The 23,323-nt window shown below is 43.1% G+C and overlaps 3 protein-coding genes across 6 annotated transcripts; all 3 read right to left on the minus strand.

Annotated features, from left to right (window-relative positions):
* Window positions 1–811: 811 nt before the first annotated feature.
* Window positions 812–9,379, minus strand: LOC131272399 (phosphoglycerate mutase 2-like). Of its 4 annotated transcripts, XM_058274119.1 has the most exons (5): window positions 9,252–9,379; window positions 8,983–9,126; window positions 4,386–4,803; window positions 2,291–2,788; window positions 812–1,691 (listed from the first exon to the last, which is right to left on the minus strand). In XM_058274119.1, the coding sequence occupies exons 3-5, from the start codon at window positions 4,489–4,491 to the stop codon at window positions 1,537–1,539; spliced, it is 759 nt and encodes a 252-aa protein (XP_058130102.1). In that variant the 5' UTR covers window positions 4,492–4,803; window positions 8,983–9,126; window positions 9,252–9,379; the 3' UTR covers window positions 812–1,536. The 4 variants fall into 4 exon arrangements, with proteins under 4 accessions (XP_058130102.1, XP_058130101.1, XP_058130104.1 ...); XM_058274118.1 differs by having other exon boundaries at window positions 8,983–9,254; XM_058274121.1 differs by having other exon boundaries at window positions 812–1,700; window positions 8,983–9,254.
* Window positions 9,380–9,904: 525 nt separating this feature from the next.
* Window positions 9,905–10,605, minus strand: LOC131258881 (uncharacterized). Its single transcript, XM_058260273.1, has 3 exons — window positions 10,558–10,605; window positions 10,335–10,486; window positions 9,905–10,159 (listed from the first exon to the last, which is right to left on the minus strand). Exons 2-3 carry the CDS (start codon window positions 10,446–10,448, stop codon window positions 10,064–10,066), a joined length of 210 nt encoding a protein of 69 aa, XP_058116256.1. The 5' UTR covers window positions 10,449–10,486; window positions 10,558–10,605; the 3' UTR covers window positions 9,905–10,063.
* A 3,251-nt stretch (window positions 10,606–13,856) lies between these two features.
* Window positions 13,857–16,893, minus strand: LOC131271789 (RNA pseudouridylate synthase domain-containing protein 1-like). Its single transcript, XM_058273325.1, has 3 exons — window positions 15,737–16,893; window positions 15,428–15,671; window positions 13,857–15,343 (listed from the first exon to the last, which is right to left on the minus strand). The coding sequence occupies exons 1-3, from the start codon at window positions 15,971–15,973 to the stop codon at window positions 14,922–14,924; spliced, it is 903 nt and encodes a 300-aa protein (XP_058129308.1). The 5' UTR covers window positions 15,974–16,893; the 3' UTR covers window positions 13,857–14,921.
* Window positions 16,894–23,323: the final 6,430 nt, after the last annotated feature.

The following is a 23,323-nucleotide window of genomic DNA, read 5'->3' on the forward strand; positions in this document are numbered from 1 at the left end:
GGAGTTCGATGAAAATAAAAACGATCAGAAATCGATTGATGTGCGGTTCACGAGTTTTTTTTCTTGCAGTTGTTCTTATCAAAGTTTGTAGTAGCTTACTGGTGATGAATCGGAAGATAAACATGAAGGCACTAGACTCGGCAATGTTTCTTATACTCCTGTAAGTGGTGTACAACAATGTGCACATTTTTCACGATGAGGAACTACATGTTGTAGCAGGTACTTGATACCTTGACAATGTAAACATACGACCATTAGCAGACGGTTTCGATGCAGATTGGATGTGCTTGAAAGTTTCAAGTTAACGGAATCGCTCGCGAAGCTGGAATTCTGTACTAGGTATCGAAATAATACAAAATAAGCAGTATAGCAGGAAATTTATAATTTAAATTAAATGTAGTATAATTTTAATGGCAAGTATAGATATTTCACATGAAACAACAATGCATCGCACACGCAAGACAAGCGTAAACATGCCATTTTTTCATGTGTACTTCCAGCTGATAGCCCTTGTGGTGGTATCAATCAAACCGAGTATCATGGAAGTTGTAGGGCACGTTACTTCTACTGCTGATAGTCTTCGACATCGTTCTAACCGCGAGCGGCCTGCATGACTCGACCGATAGGGAGACAATAAACGGCGTGGGTACATACAATAATTGACATAATAAAGCGTAGCCTTTCGAAAATCATCAACCACGTGCGATGAATGCGTCACATGGAATTGGGTTAACGTTTGCTATGAAGCCTTCCACTGAACGATGCATCAATTACCAAGCGAAAGGGGCGAAAGCGAGAAGCGTTTTTGTTTATCTGTTCATAAATGTTGTATATTTTACGATTTTACACACAGGCACACATGCACTTAACAGCTAATAAAACTCTAAAACGTAGAGTTTACTGGTAAAAGTAAAATTAAAACAGAAAAAATAAACATCTCCTGCCGGACCCTATACTTTAACGGACGCGAATAATTTAAAACTAGCTAACCCTTAAATGCACCGGGCGACAACAATCGACTGTAGTAATTAGAGAATGCTGTACAACGGAGCTTGTACACGAATGTATATATGAAAGACACACTTCATTCGTTATCACGCTAACTAACTCGCACGGAGACAAAGGGAATTTAGATGAAAGCGTACCACATTTCGGTACAGGTACACAATCGTAGCTGATGATTTGGCGTTACTGCATTTAAGGGTTACACTTACGACGGACAAAATAAACCAAAGCCTACTCAAATAGCCTACACTTAGGCGCGCGTAGAAACAAATCGGCAGGAAACAAATAAAAGAAAACATTTCGTTGTTGAATGGCGGCACGTTAAGCCTTTCGTGAAGAGAACCAAAAAAATATATATAATGTATATATAGTAGAACTATTCCTGCAACCGGCCGATAAACAGGATGAGGTAAGAAGGGTGGAAGGGACGGGGTGTGGTGTAGAGGGATAGTGGGGTTTCGAAGTTGAGGTAGAGATGCACCGTACGCTTTGGACTGTGGCCAACACTGTGATAAGCACGGTGGCGCCCTTCTATTTTCCGCCGATCGATGCGACCTTCTCCATCGCTTTAAGCACCGTCTCGTCGTTCGCCAGGAACCGGATGCTGCCGACCATCTTCATCGACTCGTCGAAATCGATGATGAACGGAATACTGTTCGGTAGGTTGAACTTCATGATGTCCGCGTCTGAAATACCTTCAGATGGTAAGTATATTGCACACAGAGGGCGTATGTCGTACATGTTTCGTGATTATGTTTTGTTAGTAAAGAGTGTAAAATCATGACGTATGTAGTTGGTTAGTGACGTGATCGTTTTATACCAGTGCACGGTAGTGTTTAGTTATTTTGAAAGAGAAAGAGAAAGATAACGATAGAAAAAGATTAATTAGTTTTCATTCTAAACCATCACCATGTTTTCAAAATTAAAATTCATATAGATTGAATAAATCATTCGAAGTCTCACATAACACTGTCCCCATAAACACCTCAAAAGTCAATACATTTGCAAGACATGCAGTCTTACTACAACCATTGATTGGTAGCAGAATGTTTCCTTGGCTACAATTCAAAAATTTAAAAAACCAAACAAATTTAAAAATTCAAATTGCGTAAAAAGTAGACCTGCTTTGTCGATAACAAACTTACACCTATGTTATGCCATGTAACATTAAAACTAAACCAACTAAACAAACTATTGTTTCCCCCGGGAACATTCATTCGTTTTGCTACCGAAAATTCCGTATTTCCAAGCATCGCCTCCTTTGAGGCACCCGAAGGGGACGTACCTTGAATGTGCTTGACGAGCCCACGCAAGCTAGTACCATGGGCCACAACCAGCACCCGCTTCCCGGCGCGCACCTCTGGGATGATCGAGTCAGTCCACTCCGGCACGACGCGCTCCATCGTCGTCTCGAGCGTTTCGGTGGTCGGAAAGTCCTGCTCGTTGATGTGCCGCAACCGGGGGTTGTTCTTGATGGCGTGATAGTACGGGTTGGTCGGTTCGATGGCCGGCGGTGGAATGTTGAAGCTGCGGCGCCACACCTGCACCTGCTCCTCGCCGTAGATGTCCGCCATCTGACGCTTGTTGAAACCGGTCAGTGCACCGTAGTGACGTTCGTTCAGCCGCCACAGCTGTCGCACTGGGATGCTGGTCAGATTCAGCTCCTTCAGGATGACCTCTAGCGTTTGATTTGCACGTCGCAGGCAGGACGTGAACGCTATATCGTATCGCATGTTTTCGCGCTTTAGTGCAGCAGCCGACACCTCCAGGGCGTCCCATTCACCTACAAGAAAAAATGAAGAGTTATTAGTCAGACCCAGACAGACACACACACATACACATTTGCAGAACCATGCGGTACACCGTTTCCCGCCATCGCAACAGGTTTAATGTGAGTCGAGTGTGCACGTGGGTATCAGCCGACCGTTGATCGATAAGCTCAACAGTATACCCTATATTTTCGACCTTCGCGTTATCTGTCGGGTTTTGGGAAGCATGGGGACACAGTTTTTATTCGTTTGAAGATTGTCTAAAAAGAACTCCTTTGTTGGGTGCGTCAGGCTCCCAAAACAGATGGTAATCAATCCGAGTGACAAAAATAAAGTGTAGTGAAACCGGTTCCTTATCTTCAGTAAATATGCCACCGAACATGAATACGAGCATGCTCAGTGTACTACGTGAACGCTCCGAGGAGGTTCAAAATTAGTGGTACAAAAAATTACATTCGGTGAAGAATGAATTAATATTATTATTGAAAAGAAAAGTTTTAAATTTAAATTTAACTATTGTTTCGCGGCTTGCAACCACGGGAATGTCACAAAAAATATGAAGAATTTTACGCTAATGAAAAAAAAACTGAAATCAAATTCGTTTTCATTAACAAATTCAGTGCAGCTAAATTATATTTAGCCATTTTGCCAGAGGGCGTGGGTTCGAATCTCGAGTCTGGCACCCCCAGGTATTACGAACGGTTGACCACCGATCATTAATATTTCGTAGACCGGTAAATATAACTCTTTATGGAGAGAGGCCTAGTCCCAATAGGGGATTTTGTTTCAATTAGAAAAAAAAATCTTTAGCAATTGTTTAAAAGCTTAAAAATTTTCATTTGTGATACAAATTTCCCCTTCATTCAATGTTTATGAAGTGAAACTGTGACAAAGCTCTAAACAAATCAATGAGTCAAACAAACAAATCAATTAATACATTTATATAATGAAAACTGTCGATTCAAAATGATTCTTCACAATGATTCACGTTAAAAAAATATGCAAACTCTACCTGGATGACCACAAAGTCCAACAAAACATTGTCAAATGGGTTTCGTAACGTGCTAGGCAACAAGTACGGAAGCATTGTTTTGAGAGTTTCCGTTCTAGACCGTTGACCGACACTGTTAATGACCGTCAAACTCAAAAGAGATCAATCTCAACCTATCGACCGAATGGTTTTCTCTTGCATTCTACAATCGAAGCTTTTTCGCAATTAAATATAGAACCACCACCACCCGCGCCCCTTCGTGAGGCGACAATATCGAACGACCGGGTGCAAGGTGGAAGAAAACGCGCTTCCGTTGGTTCCGATGCAATCGCCTGTTCCCAGCGGAAGTTTTTCTACGGCGTCGTAATTAATCGAGCAATCGCTCGCTGGTGTGTGGGGAGAGGGGAGAGGGAGGGGTGGGGGGAGGAGAGAACGCCATGAGAAAATACCTGTTGGATGACTGCACATGCGGCGGTGCAGCTGCACTCGGGTCGGTTCCCCGGATCCGATACGCACACCATATAACGCGCCATGGAAAACATTGGCAGTTTTTGTACCGTTGATTTCCGTTTTTTTTCGGTTTTTGTTTTCGTTTGTCGATTTTTTAAATCCCCACTCACCTTCCTCGCTGAGGCCCACGTCGTGCCAGCCGCAGAAGAGGTTCATCTTGTTCCACTCGCTTTCCCCGTGCCGGACGAAGGTGACACTGTACTTCACGTTGGCCATGTCTCGCGTGTATGCGGCTGGAGGATGGTTCGAAATCGAACGAGAACTTTCTTTCCCGCTCGGCGAGCAGGAACAAATTTATCACACAGCAAACTAAAATAACCACCGGGAACCACCACTTGCAACTGCAAGCTACGATATGCGGCGACTTCTGGAGCTCGTTTGGCTCGTTCCTTGGTTTTTACAGCGCTCTCGACCGGGGCTAGCCCTTCCTCAAGCACGATGCGGATCTTACGATGGTACGGCAGCAGCGTTTCTTCTCACCCAAGGTTGAACACGGATTCCTTCTAGATCATGCTTCTTGCCATCTACCTGGAAAAAGGCAGCAAGCGGAGAGAGTGAAACAACGGAATAAAATGTTTGATTTTTAATCGAACGTAACAGAAACAATGCCCCGGCTTCCGAGTGTATCTCGCAGGCAACAACACGAACGAACCTTTTTCGGATGTTTGTTGTTAAGAAATGGCCCTCAACCTCGACTATCTTGCTCGGCTAGTGCCTGATGATGCGTTGTGCCTGTGTGTGCGCTACTCGAGGCAGCAAAACGTGCGCGCGCGAACCGTTCGAAGGGCTCCGTGGAAGCGGACTGAACTGGCGGTTCGGCTCGATCGGATCGCCAAACGGCGATCAACCCCGGGGCAACGATTGGATATACGGTCCGCGGTTCACTCGCGCGCGCCTGTGTGTATGTATGGCGGTTGCTGCTGCGGGTTGACCGCACCGCGACAACAACGACGATGACGTCGACGACGACGGCGACGACGATGGTCCCAACACACAACACGGGGGTTGGTTTTAGCTGCGCAGATCTCATCACCGTCGCCGTACCATCATGCCGCGTCTCTTTCTCGGCACCGCACGGCCTTGAGGGCACGGTGCACTCGCGATGGGCAGAATGCAAAAGCGCCTGCAAGTCGTGCAAAAGAGAGAGAGACACAGAGCACAGACAGGGACGTTGCTGCTGGATGGAGCCTTCCGCTTCGTGGTGAAGACACCCTCCGTGGATGATGATAACACACCAGCGTACGGTGGCTATTTTCGACTTCCCGTTGAAGCCCTGCCACCCCCGCTCCATACTGTCATCCGTGTGTGAGTTTTATGCTGACTACTGCGATCCCCAGCAGCACGTCGTCGTCGAACCTCGTCGACTCGTCGGCGCAAGTCAACGTTTCTTTATCTTCTACGAACGCCTGGTGCAGTACGGCCAGCATGGAAGCATCGCGCGGCCGTTGCTTGATACGGCGGCCATGTCCACCTTGTTGATAGAACAATACTGACTCAGGCCATTGCGTCACGAGGTAACATTTTGATAACCAACTAAGCCAGCTTCTTTTGTTCGGGGCACAATGTGACTCCGGTGGGAAGAAGACTGGCGCTCGAAATCTTTTCACTTTCGTTAATGCTTTCTGGTTTGTAAGTGATTACCAAACATATTATTGATGACGAATTTGTTAATAAGGACCATACATTACTTGTTTCCATGCATCATAGTATTGATGACTAGAAGACTTCGACATCCACGTTCAGCTTCAGGGAAAAGCAACAATTCAGTTCGATGTATCTTCCCCCAGTTTTATTGGAAGGTTTTGTACTTGCAAACCATAACCTTGTAAACGACTTACATATTAATCAAAATGTGTTTAAAAAGGTATTTGTGAAAACGTTACAATAAAACTGGTTACAAATAAACTGGCAATAATTTGTTGTCCAATTTTCACGAGGTCTTTAAAGAACTGTTGTTTAGAGGATGAAATTTTCAAATTTCTATTCATAAATATCGAGGATGAAAGACGAACGACGAAAACGTTTCTCATAAAAAAGGACACTTTTGTTGACAGCAAATTTATTTAAGTATGAAATAACCCATTTGTCAAATAATATAACTTTCGATTTGTTTGGTAAGTACTAATTCAGTTAAACATATTGATGAATACCTAGAAGGTATACGAATTGTTCCAAAAATATATTTAAAAACATTGAAATATATTATTGATGATTGATAGATTGTTGAAAAAACGCTTGTAACCTAAAATGATTTTAATTTTAACTTTACGTCAGTTTTTTTTGCATCGCTTGTAGTCAGCGATAATCAAATCTTTGACATAAAATGTATCATCCAAAAGGTACAACTAAGTTGTACCGTATCTCACGTTCGGCGTACGGCTAATAATAATTATATATGTACCTCGTTATTGCATAAAAAATTACGGTTCTTGATTCAATCGGCTCGATTATGCAACATCAGCAATTCACGATCGGGAACCCCTAGAAAGGGTCGCTGATCCGGACATCAGAACTGAAGTGAAAGTGAACTGATAAGGAGCACATTATAATTCCACATCGTTTGCACCGTTGGGGACCTTTAAGCTTCCTTATCTATTAACTTCTAACGAGCCGGTGGGAAATAATTGATTTATGTAATCAAAAATCGCACACCGAACGCAGTTTGCAAACACGCAATAAAATGTATTGCAGCGAGGAATTTGTTATAATCATTCCGTAACCAACAAAAAATATACATTGAAATACGATCACGTGTATCGTTTCATTCAAAAAAACAAAAAAATCGTAACCGATCCTATTTCGTTTCATTTTTCTGAGGTAAAAGCGAAACATGGCAAAGGGTCACACCACCTTCATCAAGGTCCACACATCGCATTCCGATGAATCACGATCGCGAGCGCATTCCATTCCGCGGACAGGGCAAAGCAGAATCTGGAGTAGGGGTTTTTTTTGTTGCTGTTGGATATTTCGTTTTCTGTTTTGTTCTTTTGCGTTTCACTCGGTTTTCTTTGTTCTATTCATGTGATCGCAACGTGAACGAGGAGCAGGGAATCAAAAAAAAAGTGCAGCATAGGAAAACAGAAAAAAAGATCCTAAAAAACGAAACAAAAAAGGAACACGATGGAACCGACGCAAAGAGAACTTTATGCGTTGTAATTCTCGCGCTTCCCTTCCAATTTTCGAGAAGCCTTCTGGCGGCCACGGCTACCCCCACAGTCCATTCAATGCGCTCGCGATCGCGGGACGCCTGTTTGATGAATGAAACCGAGAAGCATTAACTGACCTGCTTCGGACGCACAACGTGTTCCACATTCTCTGCATAAGTAATTTGTTTACCGGCATCAACGCAGCCGGTGTACTTCTCCTTAAAAGGCCACTCTGGTGTGGCTTTTCTGGTTGCTATCTGCTCGCGTATTAACAATCAGTGTTTTGCTGTTGCTTGCGGTTGTTAAGCATTATTTAATCAATTTCAGTAACTATTCAAAATTACCAAACTTGTTCAATTTATTGATTTATAAAAAGATTGTCGAAACACTCTCGTTTGGAATGGGGGATGAAACTTCGAAAAAATGGCTCTGCATTCGAAAGGATGTACGGGTTTTCTATTTATATTCAAATCAAGATTTTCGGCTACCTCAAACAGAAGATGTTTGAATATTTTAACCATTTTAATCCTTGCATTGATGACACAATAGTTTAACGATTCTCATACATTTGAACCAACTGAAAAACCTCAGAATTAAGAAAAAGACGATGGACATACATAAACATCCCATACATAATGAAATGAATGACCCCCAAAACACAAGGCAAGGGCAAGAATACTTGGTTTATGGGAGTACACTATAGATTGTCATTATTTTTTGTTTAATCACTTACAAAATTGGACATTTGACGGTTTTGAAACCAAACCGTTATCCACCAAAATAGTAGTAATAAGTACAATTTTACAGCATCAAACATTTGGCCAGATTTCAATGCTCAACGGAAGAAATAGCCTAAATTTCAATAACCCGTTGAAAGAGAAGAAAAAGAATAAATGTTAATTCACACATTCAGCCAGTGTTTGATGAGGTGGCCAGAGCGTGTGTAAATTTATACGGTATCAATGCATCACTTTATCTTCGCCAAACGTGCTACGTTTTGCTTATGCGCAATACATTAAAAGGGGCAACAAGTCTTCCGCTTCTGCCACGTCTTTTGGGGTATGCTGAAGCATGAAGCCAGTGACTAGTCGAATACTAAAGCATTCGAGACCAGTCGAGGATTGTTCGAAACATAGGAGGTTCAAAGAACCGAATGGTCGATTAGTATCCGCAAGGTTAATCTAGAAGGAATGGTAACAGATGTGGACGCCATATGATTTTGTTTGTTTGTTTTTTCCTCTGTGGGCCATCGAATAGAAGAGGCCCGCAACCGACAACGATATTTTCATTCGATTTCGTGGCGAAACGCTCAAGGTCATTTGGGGTTCAAAATACTTTACTTAGTAGGCACCATTTAAATGCACGGCTGTGTAAATTTAACTCCCAACAGCGTGCGGTATTCAGGATGCTGCCTGCTTCCGGAGTGCGTGAAATACTGTCAACAATCAAAACACGAGGGCACTGAACCGATGAAACCAAACACGCATGGAATCCAGCAAGGTTCGATATGGCAGGGTAGTTTTAGAAACACGTTAACATATCTACAAGGGGTTACACTTACCCTCCCGTACGCGGACACCCTTGAGACGATGAAAATGATACCACTTGAGTCGGTGCTGACTAAGTACTGAGAAACGCGAGATGGCCAGCAACAGAAAACGAATCAATTTGCAGCCACCGCGGTCGGTCTATAAACAAAACACAACTGATCGAACGTACGTAAATAAAAACAACACGACGCTGCCTGGCCGGGTGTGTGCGGAATTTGTGCGTACATACAAATGTAATGTGCACGTCAACTTTGATGGTTTCGAAATTAGAGAAACTTACATGATCCCATCCACTTTTTACTCTCTGGCTATAGAAGCAGTTTCGACAAACGATAAAACACCAATTTAACCAATCACAGAACACTTTTAACGGGAGGGTTTTCTTTAGCAAAATTAGTCTGCCGCCTCCAGAACAATTTGAACGCGCGGAAGCGCAACTGTTGTGACAGAAAGCCCAGGTGTACTGTCAAGCTAGAGTTTATTTTCGAAAATATTTAAAAAAATGTATTGAAAAACGAATGGCTATTTTCTCGCTCTCGGAACGAATCAATAAGTATTAGGAGGGTTAATTACGAGTTCGTATACTGCAAAAGGCTGTGTTGAAAGTTTTACATAATGTTGCTCAATGAAGTTATGAATCGACCTAGTATGTCTTAATGCACTGTGAAGTGCTGTGTAGCTGTCATAACAACCCAGTTAACCCTTAATATTGTTGCAAGACGGAACCGAAATTTCAGATCATTCGTAACTAATATAAACCAGCTAATGGATTATTACACTACTAATTAATTGCTCCAAAGCTATTTCAAATGTAACGAGTATTTACTTTCGTTCTGCATATCGTCTGTGAATGATTACACTAGACGAAGCTCTTGAGATCATGTTGGCCTCTATAATGGATTGTTCAGAATATCAACATAAATCATTGGCATATGCTATGGGCCGCAATTAATCATCCATTTATTCATACTGGGAGCAGTTTTGTAACCTAAAGATGGTTCATATTTTCCTAGCTGCTACCGTACTCGCTCCGGATGCTTCCTGCGGACCTCCAACTTAGCGTATCACTAGACCGGCTTCATTGTCAACAATTTAGTTGCCTCCCTTGTACTCACGGACATGAGCAATAACCCAGATCGGGTAGGCAATCACTCCGCCGAAGATGGCCAAACCATGGGCGGCTTTTTCCTACAATATAAGACACACACAGAGATTGATTACGTAATGTGCAAACTGGGAAGATAATTATCAGCCGGGTTTTGGATCACAACGGACACCGAGCGAGTAGACTAGTGAGCTGCGCTTAACACCGTCCCAGACCGGCTGATGTGCTGGGGCCATGGCAGCAGCGGCCTCAACTTACCGCAAGGGAAACGCGGACCTGCGGCAGACTGCTGGACACCGAGAAGTAGGTACGGCGCTGCAGGGCCTGTGCGGCGGCGGTGGTCAATCGGGGTACGACGGCGTTTCCAATCATTCTGATGATGGTTTTTGCTAAGACGTTGATGCGTATTTCTATAAATGTATATCAATTTCGTTAGATTGAATAACAATCACACGCAATTGTTCGATTCTTATTGTCTTACCAAAACCGAAGGGATGGTTTTCGCAACCTTTTCTACGAATGACAGATGATCAAGTGACAGTTCGCTTCGGATGCCTTTTTTCGATTCGAACATAGCGCTAGAGGTGGGTTGATTCATGAATTGAACGCTCAGCTGAGTGAATGGATTGAAGAGCTAGAGAAATGTTATGGCCTTATCACACTGGTCACCAATGGTGGCATGGAAAAAGCACTGGATTGTCAAACGACCATCGAAAACGAATGACATTGGAGTGGCTGGGGGTCCGTTGGTGAATGAGCTTGCCCGTATCACCGAGCTGTCATTGTGTGGAGTTTGGTGTATCTGGCATGTTAAGCTTGATTTGAAAGTGATTCATGTTTTTTAATTTTATTAATAATCAATTATAAGCATAATAAGATTATAAAATTTCGGTATTTTAATCTTAAACTGCCGAAAACCGCATGAACCGAAAGTGAATTATATAAACTCCCACTCCCAGGTGGCCTGCCTTATCACACTACCAAGACGCACCAGTATGTCAAACTGGATGCCAAAACCAAATTTTGACAGTTCGGTGGCTTTGCAAAGCCACCATTGGTGACCAGTGTGATAAGGCCATTAGGAAAATAGTTTTCACGTTTCTACACTCCAAGATTAATTTTCTAAATAAAATACAAGTCAAATAGAAGGTGTTTTAAACACGTGCGGGTACGGTTTCAAAGTTGTCCATTAGTAAAACGAACTCAATACTGATAAGTCGAGAACACGTGCACATTGGGATCGATTTCAAAAAGCGTTTTTATTTCTTTTCAAAAGAAATTGTTTAATGTACGTACATAAATTTTCTGTTTCATTTCTTGTATGGTTTAGTTCGTCTTCCTTTCTATGAGCCTATGTTTAAGAAAAAATCTGGATTCGATTTTAGTTCTTGGTTCTTTCGGGTTTTACTCTATATATCGGTTGTGTTTCTTACTTACACTGCAACCGCCCACCGTTCGAGCGATTATGCCTTGTTTCACCTAAATGACTTGTTAATCTTAATGTTTTAATCGAGTTTAGCGTGTTTGGTTTTCATAGATTTTGTAAGTAGTTTCTTACTATTCAACAAGTAAAGAACGAAAACAGTTGAACGAATCTAGACGCGCAATGGTTCGCTTTTGTTGAGTAAGAGTGATTGGTTTTCATTCCATGTACGATCGTATTCGTTTGGTTGGAAAAGTGCTATCCAACGTCGACTAGGAATCAAGAATCGCCAAAGATTGGACACGTGGAGGAAAACGAAATAACGATTTTCGCGCTACTGATACTGCGTATTCGCCTCATGTCCTTATTCTTACATTAGTAGATTGTACCTGGTGTGCGGCCCCTCTCCTCATACCGACTCATTCCTAGGACACGCTGGTTCCAACGCTTCCAAGTGCATCGTTGGTTGGCCATTCCAACTGTGTTTGAATTGTTTCAGCTGGTTTTCGAATCCCCCTTTCTTGGCGAACAAATTTACCTTGTTTTTTTTTAAATTTAAGATTTGTGTAGAACTGTGTGTTTTGAGTGTACGTGTGGCTCTGAGAGGAGGTAAGTGTTCTTCTATGTGTGTAGGGTGTGCGGTTGTGTTTTTGCACGTGGGAGAGTACGTTAATGGATCGTTTAGACCTAGGTAACAGACTGTCCGCGCATCTGACTGCTTCCTGAGTATTCATTGATTTGATAAAAGAAGGATATTTGTTCGTTTCCGTTCATTTGAGTTTTAGATTTTATCCCCTGCCCGCGTGTAGTGGGCGGTTTTCTTTAAATTTTATATGGCAGTGATGGAAAAACAATGCGAACAATGCTGATCACCACAAAGACGAAGGGTTATCACAATCTTAATGCAACGGGTTTCATGTTATACTTGTTTTTACTGCACATCTCAGCTGCTAAGTGTTCGGTTGAAATGTTAGTTTTCGATATTCCTTGTCATTCCGAAACCAAACAAGCGAAACTGATACAGGAGGGCGCGAACATGAGCGCTATAATGGTTCTCGACGTTAATAGTCACGTTTCAAAATCAAACAGATTCAATGGAGACATTTTTGTGGCTTACACAAAAATAAATAATATTGTTACTCACCGTCTAGCTTTTGATTGATCGATTAAATTAACGACCGAAAGAAGCTCTATTATTTACGGCAACGGAAGATGTTTTTTCTTGTCTGACTACTAAAGCGTAAATCATTAACAAAGGATTTTGCCAACATGCCGTTTTCTGCTCAATCGCTCTCGGAAGCGTCAGTGTTTCGGTTTTCGTTTATAGTTCTGAATACTATGGAAAAGGGCCAGTTACTTGTTAAATGTGATACGATTCTTTGATTGAAATGTGTAAGGTAAGATTTAAGATTAGACCTTTTCTCGAGTTCCTTTCGATTCCTTTCTATAGTTAAGAGAGTTTAACAAAGCTGACTAGGTGTGTCAAGTGTATTGAGTTCTGTGTCTTTGTATATGTGTGTGTGTTTGTGCCTATTTCTTCCTAAGATCGATTTGCCCCCTTCATTCGCAGGGACTTCGCAAGATTTCCGGAAGAAAAAGATGAAAAATCCACCGTTCATAACTTGCTTTCACATGAGCTAAAGGTACAAAATTGTAAAGTACATTTGTGATCTTGTTGTGGTTGTAACTTTCCCGTTGTGTTTGCTTGTTTTATGTATGGTAACCTTCCTCTGGACCGGATGCAATCCGGGAGTTTCGTGTATTACTATTAAGAATGTAAATGTTATATAATTTGTTTTGTAAGCATTTTTACGGCATTTATGTCTCACGATTTTTCTGTACAATGTCTATCTCTATAGCGCTTTGGAGAACATTCGTTCGCTTGGCTCAACCAACGTATCTAATATGTTGCTATACGGAAGCAAACGAAATGGTTTTAAAGTAACGTAAACCGTTATTACTACTAACCTAATGTTCAATTGACATTACAACCTGTTTGTTGGCAACCTAATTGAATGGAGTGTACGCAGTATTCTGTAGTAATATTATAAACTATGCTCAAGAGCTGTGCCATTACTGAAAACAGAATATTGAAACCATCTACATTATCAACAACAAACGATCTAAACAAGGATTACTTTTTCAACCCAGTTTTCCAAGGCTCGCACAATTTTTTCCGGAAATTTCTGTAGTGTCCTGCAAACACCTATGAAGCTGTTTTACTTTCTTGCAAATTAATTGAGGAACGTATTGTGTTACTCTTTGTAATTGCCTTCTCCGAGTGCAATCGTACATCGTCAGAATCCGGCAGGAATTCCTATTCGAATAAAGGCGGTCTGCATTAGGGTTGTCCATGGTTTGCGAACGTAGCAGTTGGAAAGCATTTCCCACTCTATATGCTCTATATGCGAATATATTCCTAGTATGTTTTTTTTTGTAAAGTACTTTATGTCTGGCGAGGGGGGGAAAAGATGTCATTTCAATAGTAAATCGCTATCTAGTGTTACTTCTTCTATTCGGTAAACAGTTTATCTTTTTTAATGATTTTTTTTTCTCGTTCTTCTCTGTGACGTTTTCCACGTTTTATCAACAATTCGATATTAAATTATTCCTACGATACTCCAAGAAATAAGACAAACAAATGCCATCCTGCGATTCACATTTCCCCGCGTTGTCACGCTTCGACTTCCTACATTTGCAATATTACTAGCTGGAATTCGAAACAATATCGTCCACTCGGTCTGACTACTCTTTTTTTTCTTATTTTCTTCTTATTACAGTTTGCTGAAAGAATGGCATTAGATAATTTAATTCATCTAGGCTACAGTCTCATCTTTTAGCCATCCTATCGGGTACGAAAGGACAACAAAGGACCTAAATATATGATCTCTCGCTTCTCAACGATCGTACCATTGCTGATTACTATGCTATAGCGCGCGCCTGTATGGAGGTGTATATGATGACTAGAATGCGGCCTCTTAGACTGACGTTGGTATAGCCATATTATATATCTCGCGTGTATCCTATCGTCACCCGGTGTGCAAATTTACGGAAAGTGCGTGTCTGCGTAGTGTAGGGAAGTTATATCAAACTTTTTCATTGACCTAAACCGTTCGAATATTCCTCCCGAATGGAAAACGAGCGGCTGAGATAAATGTTTTTTTTTCGTACAGAGCAAGGATGCCGAACTGTTGCGTCTTTTCTTTAACGATTGCGCTATCAAAAGAAATAAATAACAAAGTTCAACGGCGGGCTCGAACCCGTTTGAGCCCCCAGCTTCGCTTCTACCCGTCGGGGGTCTAGAGAGAGTAAATTCGAGAGAAGGATCGAATATTTACATTTAACCGGCGCCGGAAATGATCCAACCTAAACGTGAACGAACGCGACCTACAAAAGTATATCCTACATGGTTCCCACAAATGTTAAAATGAGTCAATGATGTCGAACGCGTTGGCAATGCTGTTGACCTGCTCGACCGCCTTCCACTTGTATTTGAGCGCCTTTTCCGTGAACGGATCGTCCGTCTGGATATCGAGGTTTTCGATCGTGTTCGGCAGCACCAGGCGGAACGCGTGCAGAAACATGCGCGGTGGCGACGTGTCGATCTTGAGACTGTACGTATAGTCGCCCACGATGACGTGCCCGATCTGGGAGCAGTGCAGGCGCAGCTGATGCCGGCGGCCGGTAATGGGCCGTAAAAGCACTTTGGTGACTGGTTTCCCGTTGTAGTAGCCCCGATCCAGCACCAGTACCTTCGTTATACTGCGACGCGGATTTTGGCATAGCTCGTCCTCGAGGATGGTGCACATTTTTTTGCTCGTATCCTTGAACCGGACGTCTTCGCCTGAAACGAGATTACGCATTTGGAATTCCATCAATTCAGTGAAGACATGGTATAGGATGAAAGTGACGTGTCGAAAAGACGTACCTATCGCTATATCGATCACTTCTTCGTCGAAATCCGTATGACCACGTAGTAAAGCTAGATAGTATTTTCGAGCACGCTGCTCCTCGAACACCTGGCACACCTCCTTGCATGCATTCTTGTTCAGCGGAATGCACAGTATTCCACTGGTAGCAAAGTCCAACCGGTGGGCGAAGTAGAAATCATGCGTTAGATTATCCTGCACGTACTCGGGAAACTGCTTTCGCATTATCGTTTGCACCGTTTTCTACAATGAACAAAGAGAAACACATTTTAGAGTAATGCAACTGCAGCCTCGTTTCCAAATCGTACCTTTTTAGTGTCGTTCGAATTGATCAGTAGGTCGTGCTTTTTGTTGATCACAAGAAAGTTGCCGCTAGTGTACAGCACGTCGACCGTTTCGTCCTTTTTCTTGTAGTTATTTCCTTCGCACAGTGAGAGTATGAAGTTCACGAAGCGATCACAGAGAACCAGGAAGGCTTTGATGATTTTCTCCACCAATCCGGTGGAGAAGAACTGAACTATACGATCTACAATTTCATCTATCATTCTGAGATGGAGCGGATCGCGCTCGTTCGCCGTCTACAAGCACACAAGCGCAGCGGACGGGTATCCTGCTTTTGTGGTATGAAGGGGTTGTGTCAGGTTTGTCAACAATCTTCGGCTCCGATCCGGAGAACACCGTGAGACGGTGCGATGTCCCTAGGATCGGATTCTGATCGATGAAATGAAAGCTATTTAAAAATTCTAGCTGCTTAAAATTCAAGCAGCATCTCCATGCATGACTACGTGCAGGACACACTAGTCGTATTGTGAGTCGCCCGTTTTTCGCATTCAGTTTGGCTCCTTACAGACTGGCTTTTCCACAAAGTGCGTGAAGAGAAGACTGGCGTGGCGCAGGCAGGATTTTGGCTGGGGGTAGTGGGAATGTTGTTTTTCTGCTTTTGCACAACTTTTGCCTTCGCGTCAGTGCTGTTCGACACACTTCTTTTTCCTTTTTGCAACACTTGCGTCTTGTGTACACGCACACGTACACAGGTACACCTCGCAGCGACGCACTACGCTGGAGTACTACTGTTGGTGGACTTGCTACTGCCGTGGCTGCTGCAAGTGTTGTTGCTCTTGGTGGTGCTGTTGTGATGGCTGTGATGAATTCTTTCGGTGGCGGATTTTCCCACGGCTGCCCACTGCATGGGGTGCAACTGGACACGCAGCGAAAACCACGGCACGACGGGCCCACGACGTACGGTACAGTTTTCGCTCACAAATTCCAACGCAGGCCAGGGTTTTCCGGACGGCTCGTTCCGTTTTTTCCCCGTTCATCACAAACACACACAGCACGCAGCGAAGGAATCCTTTTTCTACGACACCACTGGCCTTTCCATAATCCTGCTGACCTGCTGCTGCGATAGACGATGACTGATGTCACTTTTTTCGGCAATGATGTTCCCGTTCCTTCGCCTGAAACTGCTGCCTGCTGCAGTCAAGGATTCCTTGTGCTGTTGAGCTGTGCTTCTTGACATCCTTCGACGAGAAGATGTCTAGTGTTGGCAGAATCGGGATTCGGAAGAATCGATCCCTAGACGGTTTCTAAGGATTCGAACCCCATTTGACGGATTCTAAAGATTCGAGTCCCATTTGACGGATTCTAAAGATTTGGATCCCATTTTACGTACATATTCTAATGATTTGATTCGATTAGGATTCGAATCAGATTTGATTTGTTTGGGACTTGATCCTGAACTATTTGAATCGACTCACAATGAGCGGTGAACCTAACATTGGAAGCAAAGACAATTAACAGTCAGGTCGCAGCATACCATGTAACGAGCCGAAAACCGTGGGAAAATTTTTGACAGTTGGTTAAAATTTTGTTTACTTCTCACGAACACCGAAGAAAGTGGGGTAAAACTGCAAATTTGGTATGTTTCATCAAAAGAAAAAAGAATTGAGGCGTTCGGAATATGTTCTGGAGGAAGACTGGGTATAAAACAGACCAACACACTTAATTTCGGCAATCACAGCGAGCAAAAGGATCTATATCGAATGATTTCACACAGAAGAGCAGTTTCTATCCGCAAGACCATGGATACTGTGATCTAGAATTACCAACTACCTATTTCGCGAAGATTTTGGCGGAGATCTCTCACAAGTAAGCTGGAAATTTATGAAAACACTTTTTTAACCAACTGTCACAACAATGGCGGAGCAAAAAACAGCTTTGACCCGACCTGTCTGTTAATTGTCTTTGATTGGAAGTGTGTGGCACGTTTTTATTTCGGAAAAGCGAGTTGTGATTTAATGGGAATTCGGATTAGGATAAACAATTTCCAGACCAACATTGATTGGTTTACATCGAGACGATGTTGCGACTGTTTCTTGGATTGGGATTTGGATTTGGGAATTTGGTTAACCCACCGTGTACGAACCGTTTAAATGGCTGTCTTTTTGAATTAAAGATTATGGTTATACTGGACAGGATGAACATGAACTCCCTAATGCATTACTTCCATGAGTTTATGAAAATTCTGCTACCCAATCAACCTAGGAGTGCGGTATTTCACAAATTTATAACAAACTCCCTTTTCGGTAGACCTAGCGCAGTCGGCTCGCTGCGCTCGCTCACCGCCGTTTCATACTCTTTTCAGTCCAACTCATTGGTTTATGCTGTCCATCTTGCCTAGTTTAACCGATTTCAAATATTCAAACTTAATTGACCACCTATTGCATAACTTTCAGGCGCAAACATGGAAAAATGTCGACGATGCGACGAGTAGGGAGCCTCATTTTGGTTTTTATCAAATACCCCATATTTTTTTATCTACAAACCTTGAATTGTCTTGAGAACCTCTGGTTCGAGCTGCTTGATTTTTTAAATGTAAATATTGACATTTAATTGACATCTTAATTTGACAGTTTTCCATTGGCTGCTCAGAATTACGAACGGTGTTGTTATTCAGTGTGCTAGGAGTGGTCTAGCGATTTTTAGCACAAAAAGAATTCAATCCCCAACGTGGTGCAATGTTTTGTGGACTAGATGATGGAAGGATTGTGATTATTACTTCTATGTTCCATATTTAAAGAGATAATACAGTGTACATGTTAATCTTGAAGCTGCACTTGAAGATGTGGAATAGAGTCCTTGTGTACGATTACAAGCGGAAGATGCGCTGACGCAAGAATAATACGTTAGAAAAGATTTATGTGATTCTAGCTTGTGCTAGATCTATGTATCATAGATACAGCTGAGATAGCATGGTGGGCCGTCAATTGTCTGATAAAATCGATATTCATACTGTGTCCTATTGACGGTCGTACTAATTGCTGGATTATACTCTATTACACTCATGCTGTGCGGTGAAACAAAAATCAGACAACTAACAAAGAACAGCATCTAGGGAAGTGGCTTTCCCAGTTGCAATCGTGTCTGAAAAAGTGGTAGATCATGATTTCCGGATCAGGTCGACTAAAAAAGCGAACATTTCTCAATGGCAACCAGCGCCGTAACTGTAGAGAACTCGTTTGGTCCACCATCGCAGTGACGGACAAGCAGTCCGGGCTCTTGGTCGCGCTTGGAACCATGAAAGAGATCCGTGTTGCCGCACTTTTCAATAGCGGAAGTTAATGTACAGGTAGGTGATGGGCAGGGAGGGCAGGAGAAGGGGTTAGATGGTCTTGCAAGTGTTGCACGTATCTCGTATTCTTCAACAGGCTGACCTTTGCTTTGACAACCACATGGCATAATACGGTCAAGGGCAGCGAAACACGAAGTAGGCACAAGGAAAGTGAAAAGGAAACCAGAAACGGACGCAAAGGATACCATTTATATCTGGGTGGTTGCGTTGTGTCTTCACGGTTTCTGGCGGTTGAAGCTGTTGTGCACATTGGATGAGTTCGCTTGGGAAATGCTACCAGCGACCACGACACGTCACGACTATTGATTTCATTCGTGGTTCATTCATTTTTCTGCTCCGTAAATCAAACAAGATAACCAAACACAATGAAATTTTTGCTTTATTTATAAACTATGCACGCATTATCGGAAATGAGTTATCAGTCCACCGTTGCGGTTATCGAATCATGATGGAGCATTTTTTGTACGTTTCTGCTCGTAGATAATGTTTAAGGTTGATTTGCACACCGTTTCTGTCTTATCATCTTCACTTGAATGCTATGCTATTTGCAAATACTAAGGAAGGTGTTAAATGAACGTTCAATCGATTTGTCTTGCAGCTCCGCGCCACCGTTTCTTTCCATAATGCTGAAATTCCAAACGGTTGCGTCAACGAAGACGTGATAAAATGCTCTAATAAAAAAAATATTCTGTTGGTGGCAGAAATAGGCAGAGAAGAAGACCTTTGCCACGGTTTGTTGTGCCACTAAGGCAGAACATTATTTCACATAATTTTTTTCATTGAGATTGAGACGAAACAATGATCCTTAAAATCGACCCAGTAGCCCAGCTCAAAACAACGGTTTCCGCAAAGGTATTCAAGGAATCGGAAAATGTGGGTGCAAGAATTCCTCTTCGAACAAGATGAAAATGAAAAGGGAACGAAAAGAAGAAACACAATAAAAGAGGGTGGACGCGTTTCCATTCAATAATTGTGGCGCCGGTTGTGACGCACGGCGTGTTGAATGAGAATTAAATGGTACCGAGTCGTAGGAATCGGGTGAGAAGAGAACACCGAAGGATTTTTCCTGGGAGCTATGGCTTGAAAAGTAAAAACTATAAAAAAAAAGGCTTGGATATAATCTCATTTTTTTAACGATACCATTGGAGCAAGTTTTCAATCAATAAATAGACGCATGCAATGATGGAGATAATGTTGTTGACAAATATGTTTTAACCACTACTCCGCGTTTTTCGCACACATGTCGGACGTAAAAAACCGTCCTTGTGATATCAAGCATGAGTGCGAATCGATAAACCGAGCGTGATTAAATGTTGCGAAATATGCGTAAATGAGATAACCGCGGAAGTGTTCGTTATGTTGATGGGGGAAAAGCGGAGCTAATCGCTAACAGCCAGACGAGCGACAGGATGACGAAACTTTTTCTCCAACCCAACCACACGACGAAAATCCAGGCACCCTTGGGGAGCTGGACTGGAGCTCGAGATTGAGAGCTCTCAGTCGCGATTCTCGAAGAGAAGCCCGAGAGCGATATGAATGAACGATGTACGAATGGAAAGAAACAACCGCATGGGGAGCACCGGCGGCCTTGTTTATTTCTACTACTAATACTACGACTGAAGGGGGGAAAAATTCGTTGCGTTGGGGCGACGCCAACCCGCGGAAAGCTCCCCACCGTATCCAAGACGCACGGCGGATCGAAGTATGCGCTGCTCTTTCTCTGTGCTGTCAAACGCAAACCAGTTCACTGTTGACAATCCGCGTGACAACACACGGTTTCCCTCGTGTCAGCGCGATAATCTCGTAAATAATTGTGCCGGCATCGGTTGAGGGTCCCGCGGCGTTCGGTTGTGCGTTCGTTTGGCGTTTGTTTGTTGCGTTTACTGGCTGTTTGGTGGATTTAACTACCGATCCCGGGCGTCGGACGTCCCTTTTCGTGGGCTGTTTTCGGACCGGCTTCGCCATTTAGTAGTGCGTTGAGTTCAGTGTGCCTACTTGGATGGAGTGATGCTCCACGGCGGATCGTTACCCGGTTGTGATATAATCGGGCAGTCCTAGTGCCTTCGATTTACTTTACTACTCCGCAGTGTCAGCCCCTATTGCGAAGCAAAACTATTACTTACCGTTGCGAAATTGGTGCAGAACAAAAAAAAAGTAGAGAGTGGAATTCGAATCCCTTACGGGACGTGCGAACGCTTGCCGTGAGCGCGTTGAAAACTTCCAGGTGAAATTCGAAAAGAAAAAGGTAACTATTCCATTAAGCCATCCGCCGGAAGAGTTTAGGATTTTCTCCGCCATACGAACAAGTGACAAGTTTTAACCCCCCCCCCCCCCCCCCCCCCTTTCCACGCTGCCCGTTCCACCATCAACGAACCGACATAACCGGGGCAGGATGAGTTTTGAAGTGCAACCGCAATCTAGCCGTTTGCGTTGTGGGTGCTGTCTTGTGATCAGACCTTAATGCAGCAGATTTACGTATGCAGTCCAAAGTTGGGTGCTCCCCTTTTGCTACCCGGGATTCTGCCCCGGGAGATCCCCCAACCAACGTTGTTGCCATCCGGCCGCCCAGCTCTTCGCACACGATGCTAATGAGGTGCTGATGTTAGCAGGTTCATGCGTACCGCAGCACAAGTAACCGTCTGTGCTCCAGTTTCGCCTGCCGGCGATGGCTCGATGATATCATCGTGCGGTGGAAACGGTGCTTGTCTTTGCACTGATTGTTGTTTTCTTGACGAAAACCAACCTACTTCCTCGTCAAGAGTGGTTCTAAAGAAATGTGACTCTTGTGCGTTGGATTTTTGTTATTAACTCAACAAAAAACAAACAAACTAAACACGAGAAAGATATCATAGCAGGCGAAGTGAAATAAAAAAAACAATAAGAACTACGGCCAGCTTGTTTGCAAACCTACGATGTGTTGTATTCCGTCGTTGGGTTCAAATTGCACAAAATTAATGCGTAGCCAGTTTTACAGGAACCGTACACACCCTAAGCCTTGGGAGATGCTAAAATTTCACCTTGGCACTCTGCAACCCGCGCATCCGCGATCGGAACGATCGCCGCAAGTGTTGTGACATTCCACTGGACACAGGAATAAATCAAGCCGGAACTCCGTTGACGGACTGCCTACTAAACATCGTCGATGACTGGCTGGCAACGGACCCCGTTTAGCTTCCCCTAACCCTCGAGCCCGGGTTCGGTCATGGAAATTGTAAATGATTAGTTCGGTCCTTCGCGAAGAAAACGAAGCGCGCACGATGCGAATCACAACACGTGCTCCCCGATAATTGGCGTATTGCTCGCGGTCCTGTTGCTGATAAATGGGGAGATGCCGGAAGAAAAAAAACATACGCGTCATAAAAAACCATATGGCGCACATGTTGCATTTCGTTGGTACAGAGATTGTGCTGCATTTGTTCTGTTTCGCTTTTTTACGCCGATCCAATCCGGCCACACAAGGTCAGTTCGGTAGTGGTTATGTTTTGGCTATCATGAAAAATTGCTGACAAATCATTCGGGTTTGGCCCTCGTTCCGGCTTCGGTGATTTTATTTTCAGATTTGTGTCCAATCATCTTTTCGCTTTCCTTTTTCGGGTAGAACAAAAAACTGGAAATAAAAACAAGCAACATTGCTAAAATGGGAATCCGCGTCCGGAACTGTTCGAAACATTGTACCGAACCGACGATAAGGGCGAGCACCGAACAAGGGTGCACTATGGTCAAAGCAACATTAGTGTGCCACCTTATCAGCGTGAACGGGCAGAGGCGGAGATAGCTGGCCGGCGGAATGCCGAAGGCTAAAAATCCGATCAGGCCATCGTTCGACGACACTGGAAAGCATTCGATTGCCATTGGAATGTTATGGTTTGTGAGGGGAAGTGCACCCCATCTTCAAATGACATTTTTTGCGTTTAATTTCACGTGTCACATTTGTACTTTGCAATAATATTGCAGGGGTATCAGGGATGACTACGTCTTGGTGATATTTTTTCCATAGAACAGTAACTATAGACGTTGTTAGAATATTTCAGTTTTATACAATTTATTGTTTTATGTTTTTACTTAATAATCCGTTTAGTTAGGGTAGTAACAGCTACTTCATTTAAAATAATGTACCCAATTCGAACAGAGACACGTCAAAAATGAAAATCAGGATGTAGACTCGCGTTCCTCCGTATTCCTCAAGCTAAATAACAACGTCCTGTATATTTTAAATTTAAACATTGCAGTCAAATACTCCGTGGAATTTCTTAATTTTTATTAA

This window comes from Anopheles coustani, chromosome 3 (assembly GCF_943734705.1).
Source record: "Anopheles coustani chromosome 3, idAnoCousDA_361_x.2, whole genome shotgun sequence".
NCBI classification, from domain to species: Eukaryota; Metazoa; Arthropoda; class Insecta; order Diptera; family Culicidae; genus Anopheles; species Anopheles coustani.